The sequence below is a fragment of the Scardinius erythrophthalmus genome (genome assembly GCF_964197995.2).
Source record: "Scardinius erythrophthalmus genome assembly, chromosome: 9".
Classification (NCBI taxonomy): domain Eukaryota; kingdom Metazoa; phylum Chordata; class Actinopteri; order Cypriniformes; family Leuciscidae; genus Scardinius; species Scardinius erythrophthalmus.
Genome location: NC_138229.1, coordinates 1,479,249 through 1,492,253, shown reverse-complemented (window position 1 = coordinate 1,492,253; position 13,005 = coordinate 1,479,249). Strand labels below are relative to the sequence as shown.

The following is a 13,005-nucleotide window of genomic DNA, read 5'->3' as shown; positions in this document are numbered from 1 at the left end:
ATCAACCGCGCAAATGTATAAAAACAGCAGAATTAATATTTACTGTCATACGAGAAAACAATATTGGGACGAACTGTCATGTGATAGGCTGACCTCTGACATCAGTGACAAAGAAATGTATTTTGCTCTGCACAGTTATTTGGTTTACTGCATTCAGCACATGCTCTCGGAGTAACACACCTCTGCGATACACACCTACAGTCGACGCTGTATCTGCGAGAGATTGCACTTTGGAACATTTATTATCTTAACCTCTAAAAGCACTTTAGTACCGTTATGAAGTCATTGCAAAAGTGGCTCAGAAAAGGGAGAATCTTGTGCAGCATTTGCACATTTGAAACATGAAGTCTGTATATGTGTGTGTGTGTGTGTGTGTGTGTGTGTGTGTGTGTGTGTGTTTGTTTCTGTGGCTGGACTGCTAGAATACTTCACTGGATACAGAAGTGCATCATAATCCACATTAATAAACTGATATTGATGCTGATAAATGGCTGTTTATGACGTTTTATTCATGCATGTTTTCTGGGGAGTCAGTTATAATATTTAATAATGAATTATTGCAACTCTTGCTGCTTCTAAACGTCAGTACATACATGTGCATTTTACTCTAAAATTGAGATATAATGACAAGATTGTTTTCAAACACTATATCATTTAATGTGGAAAATCTGTCAAATCAGATTAAATTCATATTAGACGCCTTCCAATCAGAAACTCTGAGAATAATAAACAGTGGTGAGGAAACGGACGTGATCAGATCCAGGACTCCAGCTTTAGATCGGCGTCTTCTGTGTGTGTGTGTGTGTGTGTGTGTGTGTGTGTGTGTGTGTGTGTGTGTGATCATGAGGAGCCCAAACACAGGCTTTACAGTCTCTATGATCATCACTGTATATCTCACTCTCTCTCTCTCTCTCACACACACACACACACACACACACACACACACACACACACACACACACACACACACACACACACACACACACACACACACACACACACACACACACACACACACACACACACACACACACACACACACACACACACACACACTCACTCAGACCCCAAACACATACACACTCTCTCTCTCTTACACACACAAACAAACACACACTCTCTCTCTCTCTCTCTCTCACACACACACACACACACACACACACACACACACACACACACACACACACACACACACACACACACACACACACACACACACACTCACTCAGACCCCAAACACATACACACTCTCTCTCTCTTACACACACAAACAAACACACACTCTCTCTCTCTCTCTCACACACAAACACTCTCTCTCTCTCTCTCACACACACACACACACACACACACACACACACACACACACACACACACACACACACACACACACACACACACACACACACACACACACACACACACACACACACACTCACTCACTCAGACCTCAAACACATACACACTCTCTCTCTCTTACACACACAAACACACACACTCTCTCTCTCTCTCTCTCACACAAACACTCTCTCTCTCTCACACACACACACACACACACACACACACACACACACACACACACACACACACACACACACACACACTCTCTCTCTCTCTCTCTCACACACACACACACACACACACACACACACACACACACACACTCTCACTCAAACCTCACACTCACACTCACACACTCACACACACACACACACACACACACACACACACACTCAGACCTCAAACACACACACACACACACACACACACACACACACTCTCTCTCTCTTACACACACAAACACACACACACACACACACACACACACACACACACACACACACACACACACACACACACACTCTCTCTCTCTCTCTCACACACACACAAACACACTCTCTCTCTCACACACACACACACACACACACACACACACACACACACACACACACACACACACACATACACACACACACACACACACACACACACACACACACACACACACACACACACACACACACACACACACACACACACACACACTCAGACCTCAAACACACACACACACACACACACACACACACACACACACTCTCTCTCTCTTACACACACAAACACACACACACACACACACACACACACACACACACACACACACACACACACACACACTCTCTCTCTCTCTCTCTCACCCACACACAAACACACTCTCTCTCTCTCTCACACACACACACACACACACACACACACACACACACACACATGTCTGGTTTACTATCTTTGTGGGGACTCTCCATAGACGTAATGGTTTTTATACTGTACAAACTGTATATTCTGTCGCCTTACACTAACCCTATCCCTAAACCTACCCATCACAGGAGACATTCTGCATTTTTACATTTTCAAAAAAACTAATTCTGTATGATTTATAAGCTTGTTTACCCATGGGGACCTCAATTTAGGTCCCCACTGTAACACGAGTCCCCATGAGTCTGTGTGCATTCAGGTTGAAGTCCCCACCGCGATAGAAAAACAGGTACACACTCTCTCTCTCTCTCTCCCTCACACACACACTCTCTCTCTCTCTCTCTCACACACACACACACACACACACACACTTTCTCTCTCTCTCAACTGTGAATCAAACGCTCTGAATGTTTTGAAAATACTGTGTATCTACAAGCAAAATACACCGGATGACCCTTTATCATCGCTACTGTTCATCACACACTCTAACGGCAGCAAAAAATAACATATTTAGTTTCATAAAGATATTCAGTAAATCTAAAGATACTTACAAGGATTTAACGAATGAACCTGAGAAAGAAGAGTACAGATATCATACACTAACAATGTCTAATTCACTTTCTCTGACTAATAATAAATAATAGTGTATAATAATTCATAGCTGTGCTTATAGCGCCCTCTAGTGACCAATCATGAGATGAAGAGTGTCTGTCTTCATCTGTTCATAAAGTCATGAACATAAATACACTAATCTTAATCTGAAGATATATTTTGGATGAAAAAAATATATATATCTTGAAAAAAGTTCTGGATTGATATCAAATTATATGAAGTTCTGAGTAAAATTAATAGAAAATTAATTTCTGTATGAAAAGAATGACATCCAAGGATCGTTCTGGAATAAATAATAATAAGGATATTTGGCTGAATATATTCCTGACAGGTGGGATTCAATCATTTACATCACGTGTACAGTCACGTTTACAGGTCTTTTATGGATTACTATAAACATTTCACAAAAACACGTGCGATTTGAGCCTTTACAGTTTAAACGCACAATTCCCGGATTCTGGAAGTGGAGCGGAATGTCAGTGTTTACCGCGGAATAAATATTGATGAGCTCGTTTCTTTTAATTCAATAGAATCAGTGTGAAATACAAACATCAGAGGAAGAGAAGCGCGAGAGCTTGTAAATAAAATACAACACATTGTAAATGAACAATCATTTTTAAGCAAGCTTTTCCACTTACGGCCTGGAACTAAAATAAATGCAAGAAGGTTTATGGTGTTTATGGCACTTAAGCATTTTAATGATTGTAAATGCTGTCAGTATTTTGTTCGTAAAAATGAACAATTTAAAGCAGGCCTGTAGAGAAAAGCTTCCATAATATAATTATTATTAATTTTATTATTAAAAAAATATATATTATATTATTATAAATAATATTATTATTATGACATTATAAAAATATGTCTTACGGCCATTCAACAGGCGAGGAGATGCACACTTGAACATGCATCATTTATTTTCAGACTAAATTGGAGTTCTTCAGTCTCGCGAGGGGATTCTCAGCTGTTATTATTGTATGATGTGAAAATATGGAGCGACTGCATGAAATGAGCGAGTTTCTCTTGTTTCCTCACGAACTTTCGTTAAATCTGGCCTTGATCACAGAATTTAATGAGAGACAGAAGAGAAAGATATGCGTGTATAATATTCATGCAAAAACAATATTTCCTTCAGACATTTAAAATGAGTGTTGGCCTAATCACAGTAATTGTATTTTGATCCGTATTATTTTTAAAATCCATGTAAAAATAAATATATATATTTTTTTTCTTTAACCTTGTGTTATTTTCGCATATGATTTAAAAAGCCAGTTAAGATAGTTTATGGGTTAAGATAGGTTTAATTTTTACTTTTCAATTGACATTCACATTTGTAGCGGTTTTCACAATATCGTTTCAAAGCAGCTTTACAGAAAATGCATTATAATGATAATTTAGAGTGATCTGTTATCAGAGGTGACCATGTCCAAGTTATGCATTTCAGAAATGTAATGTAATGTAAATGTTATCATTTCGACGTATTTATGGTAGGCTATAATATTTATGAAATGGCAGCTGATAGAATGAAATGAAATGGACCATAATTGAATATAAAACAGCATATATATAAATAAATAAATACCTATTTGACTGAATATAAAATATTAAAATAACATGGGCTATAGTTGACAAGAACTGATTTTTCGAAACGAAAAAAATAAATAAAAATCGCCCAATTCGAATCGTTTTCATTAAACCAAAAACAAATATGGTTTTATACCTGAACTATAAAAAGACGTTTTCTTTGCGAAAAAAACACCATGAACGCTTTTTTTTTCACGGAACGAAATGAAACAGAATTGAAGAACGGGTCTTACAATCACATTAACGGTGATTTATTAGGCTACTATAATTACGCCATTCTTCTCCAGAGCAGGAATATCAATGTAAATTATGCTAAAATGCTGGGATGTTTCAACGGTCAAATATGGACAAAACCAACCGTTGGGTTTAAAAACTTAATTCAAAAATTTAAACCAACGGTTTAGTTTGATCATATTCGACCGTTGAAACAACCCTGCGGTGTTTTGTTTTTAGAGCGCACTCGTGTCCGTTTTCTTGTTTTGTTTGTTTTTGTGTGAAATAACAGACCCCTCTAACATCTTCCAAATACATCTCCATTTTAATCAAAACAGTTTATTGAAAGCATAGAAAATAAGTGCTGGCTTGACAATCCAAAACGTAAAAATCACAATGGTCCTAAAACAATCGTGTAAATAGGCTATTCTCATTGTCCACAAACAAAGTAATTTTCAATATTTTTTTTTAACGTTTTACCCTGAAGTCGAGAATCAAAACTACTGATTTATAATATAAAAAAAAATCCATGCTGTCCAGGTAGCCTAGTGTTGGTTAGTTCTTCAGCAACAAAAAGTTACCCTGTTTACCTCAGATGATCGACCGAATTCGAAGTCCCTCGAATGAGGTGTGATTCGGTTCAAATGTCAATCCGCGAATGTAACGTGGAGTTTTTGGCGTCGTGGTCCCAGTACGAGTAGAGCTCGGCCGGCTGCCGGGAGCAGGTGAACTGCAGGGCCGCCGCGCTGTTGGACGGAACCGGCGAGGGCTGTTGCTGCTGCTGGGCCTGATGGTGTTGCTGGTGGTACGAGTTCATCATGTTCGGAAGGCCCATGGCTTGCATTCGGCTATAGGGGTTGTAGGATGGGGCCGTTAGTCCTTTCATGGCCCCCATGTTCCCGTTGCCCATCTGGCAGGACCCGTAGCTCATCGGTGGCGGAGGCTGAGCGAGCGGCCAGGTGTTGTTCATAAAGCCGGACTGGAGGTATTTTGGGGCGGGTAGGTAGTTTCCGTATCCGTCGCCTCCGAAGAGAGACTTCCCCGGTTGGAAGTGAGCCACCGGCGGTCTAAACGGGCGCTTCATGCGCCTCCGGCGCCGGTAGTTCCCCTTCTCGAACATGTCCTCGCAAGCCGGGTCGAGGGTCCAGTAGTTCCCCTTGCGCTCGCCGCCACCCTCCCGGGGAACTTTAATAAAACACTCGTTGAGACTCAAGTTGTGTCGGATACTGTTCTGCCATCCCTTCTTGTTCTTCTCATAGAAGGGGAACTTGGTGATGATGTACTGGTAGATCCCGGAGAGGGTTAGTCTTTTCTCCGAGCTCTCCCGGATGGCCATCGCGATCAGAGCCACGTACGAGTACGGAGGCTTCTGGGACGGGTCCGCTTTCGGGTCTGACTGGACCGGCTCGTCCTTCGCGAACTCTTCCTTCTTCACCGCGTTTGTGTCTTGGACCATCAAAGCCATTGCGTCATCACCCAAGCTATGGTAAGATGCCATCGCTTCAAAAACATAAGCAAACAAAACATCAAAACAAACACCTCACGATAAAAATAAAGGTGTTGTATTGGTATCGGATGGTTCCGTGAAGAACCTTCACTCTAAAAACGTTTGGTCGTTTCAACGGTCAAATATGGACAAACTTAACGGCTGGTTTGATTTTTTTTTTAAATTAAATATTTAAACTTTGGTTTGAACATATTTGACCGTTGAAACAACTCAGGATTTTTTTTAGAGTGTATCGAACCGCTTTATAGTGGATAACGGTTTTTTAGATTATTAAAGGAAACATGATTCTTTAAGTTACCAAAAACGCATCGCTGCGAAAACTCATTTTAACGAGCGCATGAGTTTGGTTGAAACGGGACGTACCTGATTTTAGCTCTTTCGGATGATTTGTGCATGCATCAGGTCACCGCAGATCCATAAATGATGACAGAAACTCTTAAATATTGTCCGTGTTGTATGAAATAAGAGCTCGTCGGGGTTTGCTGTGATGGACTCGGGATCTCAGTGTGGTTTAAGCTCGAAGGCTCTTCTGGAAGATCCTGAAACTGTTTTTTTCTCTCTCGTGAAATGCGAAACTCTGGTGTCGTCAGGCTCGCGCTGATCTCTCGTCATATTCCGCTTTCGTCACGTTTCTCTCATCGCTTAACAAACACACCGATGCGTTTTACACAAAAATAACATTATTATTCATACAGAATATATAACTAAATTAGATCCTCGTTAAATAGATTTATATTATTTGACTTATTAGATTTAACTCCATAGGCTACTAAATATAAAAATGATTATTATTTTTTGTGCATATTTTTGGTTACAGGTCTAGGCAATTTATTTGACTATTTGACACTTATTTTATGCTTTAATACAGCCTATAGTAATTTAACCTGCCTTTATGTCGACTCTTAGCCTAAACATTTATCTCTATGCCCATCTAATTTAATTCCTTAATAAAAGATGAATAAATACAAATATTTTGGAGGGAAAAATACAGTAGCCTATGTTTTATAAATACATCATTATAAAATATTAGGTAACACAGTGTCCTTGTTACATACTTACCATAGTAATAACCTTAAATTAGGCATAATTACACGCAACTAACCCTCAACCAAACCCTAACCCTATAGTAAGTACATGTTATTAATTAATATTACTCAATACTTAAATATATAATTACACTGTAACAATGATACCTTAAAATAAAGTGTAACCAGATATTATCTAAAAAGAACAAAAGCCTTTTGCTTTGTTGTATAAATATTTCATGCATTATTATATAGGAGTTTGTTATAGCTGCAGATTTTGATCTCCAAGCCCAGCCTGTCTCTCTCTCTCTCACACACACACACACACGCACACACACACACACACACACACACACACACACACACACACACACACACACACACACACACACACACACACACACACACACACACACACACACAGGTGTAACAGCTGTGTGTTCTGTATGTCATCAGCATCTATCGGCTCCTTCACGCCTCTGAACTTTGACAGAGAACGAAACATTTCTTTTGTTTTTGAATGGAAACTGCGCTAGAGATCTGTCGAGTTTGCGTGTAGTTTCCTTGCATTTCTTTTATACGACAGCATTAATTAATTGATTCTTAATAAAATACAAATTAATAAAATGTACTTGCTCAATAGACACTGTGTAATTAATGTAATAATAAATTATTTTTCAGACTCAGTATTTGGTTAAACAGTAAGCAGAAAAGTATGATTGTATGTTGTGTATATATGATGTTCTTTATATTTATGTATTTTACAGACATACATGCAATGCAAACCAGTATTAAGCTATTAGACCATCTCAAACACAGCAATACAGACATTTTTATTGTATCAGATGCTAAAAGCAATCCAGCAGACTTCTATTTTAAATAGACTAAAGCACATTTAAGGGAAAACTTACCAAACTTCCTGCCAAGCTCTTTGAAAGGAGGATGTTTATGGTTCAAAGTGCAAGAATGCAGATGGACTGAAGCTCCGGGTCAGTGGGACACCGCAGACCTGATGAACATCAGAACCGTACAACATCATCATCTCGCACTGTGGCAATGTAGAGAGAAATTTGTTCAAGGTGTTTCGAGCTTCAAAACAAAATGGGCTCCGATGACGGTTCCGGACCTGCTGAGCATGTAGGGGTTATGAAGCCATCTTCACTCTATATGGCAAATGTGAGCGTTTCATTAAACATAAAAAAGTGCACTCACTTACAGAGAATTGTCACTTAAATGAAACACTCCTGAAAATAAAAATTCCAAATAGAACCAAAAAGAGCTTTACATCCTGGAAGCCGTGGAGATCTTAAATCTTAGATCTTACTGTATGCAATAAAGGTTCCATAATACTGTAGATCTCTAAAGAGGGATTTTTTAGAGAACAGTTCTTAAAAGATTTTTATAATCTAAAGAACCCTTTTTTCACTAAAGAACATAGAAAAGGTTCCATGGATGTTAAAGGTTCTTCATGGAACCATAACTGTCAAAAAATATCCTTTATTTTTTAAGAGTGTACTGATGATTTAAAGAGCACTCTTGAAATAAAGGTTCTTTATTGGCCTTTATGGTTCCATGAAGAACCTTTAACATCCATGGAACCTTTTCTATGTTCTTTAGTGAAAAAAGGGTTCTTTCGATTATTTAAATGTTCTTCACACTAAGAAAGGTTCCCTGGATGTTAAAGGTTCTTCATGGAACCATAACTGTCAAGAAAGGTTCTTTATTGGCATTTATGGTTCCATAAAAAACCTTTAACATCCTTGAAAACATTCTTGAATTTTCTGAGGTTCTTTAGTAAAAAACAAAAAGGGTTCTTTCGATTATTTAAATGTTCTTCACACTAAGAAAGGTTCAATGGATGTTAAAGGTTCTTCACAGAACCCTAACAGTCAAAAATAACCTTTATTTTAAGAGTGTACTGATGATTTAAAGAGCACTCTTGAAATAAAGGTTATTTTTTGACAGTTATGGTTCCATGAAGAACCTTTAACATCCATGGAACCTTTTCTATGTTCTTTAGTGAAAAAAGGGTTCTTTCGATTATTTAAATGTTCTTCACATTAAGGAAGGTTCCCTGGATGTTAAAGGTTTTTCATGGAACCATAACTGTCAAAAAAAGGTTCTTTATTGGCATTTATGGTTCCATAAAAAAACCTTAAACATCCTTGAAAATTTTCTGAGGTTCTTTAGTAAAACAAAACAAAAAAAGGGGGTTCTTTCGATTATTTAAATGTTCTTCACACTAAGGAAGGTTCCCTGGATGTTAAAGGTTCTTCACGGGACCCTAAAAGTAAAAAATAACCTTTATTTTTTAAGAGTGTACTGATGATTTAAAGAGCACTCTTGAAATAAAGGTTCTATATTGGCTTTTATGGTTCCATGAAAAACCTTTAACATCCATGGAACCTTTTCTATGTTCTTTAGTGAAAAAAGGGTTCTTTCGATTATTTAAATGTTCTTCACACTAAGAAAGGTTCCCTGGATGTTAAAGGTTCTTCATGGAACCATAACTGTCAAAAAAGGTTCTTTAACATCCTTGAAAATTTTCTGAGGTTCTTTGGTAAAAAAGAAAAAGAAAAAAAAAGGTTATTTTGATTATTTAAATGTTCTTCACACTAAGAAAGGTTCCATGGATGTTAAAGGTTCTTCACAGAACCATAACTGTCAAAAATAACCTTTATTTTTTAAGAGTGTACTGATGATTTAAAGAGCACTCTTGAAATAAAGGTTATTTTTTGACAGTTATGGTTCCATGAAGAACCTTTAACATCCATGGAACCTTTTCTATGTTCTTTAGTGAAAAAAGGGTTCTTTCGATCATTTAAATGTTCTTCACACTAAGAAAGGTTCCCTGGATGTTAAAGGTTCTTCATGGAACCATAACTGTCAAAAAAAGGTTCTTTATTGGCATTTGTGGTTCCATAAAAAACCTTTAACATCCTTGAAAATTTTCAGAGGTTCTTTATTAAAAAAAAAAAAAAAGGTTATTTTGATAATTTAAATGTTCTTCACACTAAGAAAGGTTCCATGGATGTTAAAGGTTCTTCACAGAACCATAACTGTCAAAAATAACCTTTATTTTTTAAGAGTGTACTGATGATTTAAAGAGCACTCTTGAAATAAAGGTTCTATATTGGCTTTTATGGTTCCATGAAGAACCTTTAACATCCATGGAACCTTTTCTATGTTCTTTAGTGAAAAAAGGGTTCTTTCAATTATTTAAATGTTCTTCACAATAAGAAAGGTTCCCTGGATGTTAAAGGTTCTTCATGGAACCATAACTTGTCAAAAAAAGGTTCTTTATTGGCATTTGTGGTTCCATAAAAAACCTTAAACATCCTTGAAAATTTTCTGAGGTTCTTTAGTAAAAAAAAACAACAACAAAAAAAGGTTATTTAGATTATTTAAATGTTCTTCACACTAAGAAAGGTTCCCTGGATGTTAAAGGTTCTTCATGGAACCATAACTTGTCAAAAATAGGTTCTTTATTGGCATTTGTGGTTCCATAAAAAACCTTAAACATCCTTGAAAATTTTCTGAGGTTCTTTAGTAAAAAAACAACAACAAAAAAAGGTTATTTAGATTATTTAAATGTTCTACACACTAAGAAAGGTTCAATGGATTTTAAAGGTTCTTCACAGAACCATTACTGTCAAAAATAACCTTTATTTTTTAAGAGTGTACTGATGATTTAAAGAGCACTCTTGAAATAAATGTTCTTTATTCGCATTTATGGTTCCATGAAGAACCTTTACCATGGACACTTTACTATCCCATGAGGCCACGGGAGAGGATTTATGAATGGCAGTGAGTAGGTCACATGATAATGACAACATGGCGAATGTAGTACGTCTGGATTACATTCATACTACACACATTCATACTCTATAGACGGCTCTTTTTTGTAATTACTAAACAGAGTATACGTGATTTCGGACGCAGCCCATGTTTCTCTTTTTAACTGGAGGCTTGACCTGCCGGGGCATTAGTGTGGGGTGGGGGGGCTTCCTCACTTTGTAAATCCCGGGATTGACCTCTGCCTTAAATTACAAAGCCCATAGAGCGCTCGGCTCTTCCTGAAGGTGCTCAGGGTTTCTGTTTTAAGAGCGGAGAACGTGTTTTCCTTTCTTATCACCCGGAGGAAGCGTATGGGAAGCTCTAAGCCATTCTCCCGACAACCCGCCTGTCAAATCATTATAATGCATTACACTGCACTGGCACACATTAAACTGTGATTGAAACGCATACCGATATGAATGATTGATAATTCAATAATTCCAGGAGATTAAATACAGATCAAAGAGTGTTACAGATTGAGGATTGTTTTTGTTATGGAAAAAAAGGGTCAATGAGGATTTATATAGAATACTAGTGTTCTTGAATCAATTGTAAAGATCCTTTTATTCCAAAAGGTTCTATATAGAACTGTAGGGTTCTTGACTCAATTTTAAAGAACCTTTAATGCCAAAAAGGTTCTATGTGAAACCCTAGTGTTCTTGGACTCAATTTTGATGAACACTTTATACTAAAAAGGTTCTATATAGAACCCTAGTGTTCTTGACTCAATTTTGAAGAGCTTTTAATGGCAAAAAAGATCTATATAGAACTCTAGGGTTCTTGATTCAGTTAAAAAAAAAAAAAAACTTAAAAACTTAAAGCCAAAATGGTTCTATATAGACCTCTAGGGTTCTTGACTCCATTTGAAATGACTATTTATGCCAAAAAGGTTTTATATGGAACCCTAGTGTTCCTGACTCCATTTTAAAGAACCCTTTATGATAAAAAGGTTCTATATAGAACCCTAGTGTTCTTGAATCGATTTTTAGGAACCCTTTATGCCAAAAAAGGTTCGATATAAGGAAAAATGTCTTAAAAGACTGCATAATACATTCATGTTTATCAGATTATTTAAGTTTCTCCTTAATTAAAACTAAATGCATAAAATGATTCCATGATCTAAAAGGTTCTTTTTAAGAAGCACCTGACAGAACCATTTAAGGTTCCACTTAGAACCTTTTTTTCTAAAAGTGGTTACGAGTTAATGACTGCTTTGAACTGGTAACTACTGATATCTGTCAATGATCATTAACATGTGAACTGACTTTAACAAATTAATAGACACAAACTTTTAATTTTTCATAATCGTTATTTTAACTGTGACTAATTGCTTATGTTCCTCTATTTTAAATAAAGTCTGCTAAATGCATGAATGTAAATGTTTTTGTTTTTTTTTACGTTTTTTATTTCAATTTCAACACCAGAATGCCTTTTTGACAATTATTTTGAGCATTTGAAGTGCAAATATGAACTTTTTTATTGAAAAACGTGGATAAAAAAAAGTTAGTTTCTTTTATTTCCTCTATGCATACAAGTGAACTTGAGACAAAACAATGCATCTAATAACTCAAGGCATTTGTTGTCTGATAACACTAGTAATTAACGTTAAAAGCCACCGTTTAGATGAATGAGCAGAAACCTTTGGCACTTTCCTCACTTCATATCTACCGAACAATCATGTCAAATCCATTTACTCCGGCTCAGATAGGATCTAAGTGTCAGACCCTGGAGGAAAACTAAATGAGAGAATAAAACAGGCAAACAAACACATCAGCAGACTTGACTCTGGCGTTTCGATGCTTATCTGTTGTGCACAGCCGCAGGGAATCAGCGCTGCACAAACGTGCCTTTGATCGGCCGAGGAAACGCTATTTGTGGCTCACCTCGGCTCTTTTGTTTCTGTTGAGCAGCAGGTGAAGGTGTTGAAGCTCATTCACTGAAGTCCTGATGACACACACACACACACACACACACACACTCCTG

The 13,005-nt window shown here is 37.2% G+C and overlaps 1 protein-coding gene across 1 annotated transcript; it reads right to left on the bottom strand.

Annotated features, from left to right (window-relative positions):
- Positions 1-4,961: 4,961 nt before the first annotated feature.
- On the bottom strand, positions 4,962-6,663 carry foxl2b (forkhead box L2b). Its single transcript, XM_081373928.1, has 2 exons — positions 6,524-6,663; positions 4,962-6,153 (listed from the first exon to the last, which is right to left on the bottom strand). The coding sequence occupies exon 2, from the start codon at positions 6,149-6,151 to the stop codon at positions 5,294-5,296; it is 858 nt and encodes a 285-aa protein (XP_081230054.1). The 5' UTR covers positions 6,152-6,153; positions 6,524-6,663; the 3' UTR covers positions 4,962-5,293.
- Positions 6,664-13,005: the final 6,342 nt, after the last annotated feature.

Excerpts from the sequence above, each read along its gene's own strand:
- foxl2b (XM_081373928.1), bottom strand. The coding sequence starts at position 6,151 with ATGGCATCTTACCATAGCTTGGGTGATGACGCAATGGCTTTGATGGTC.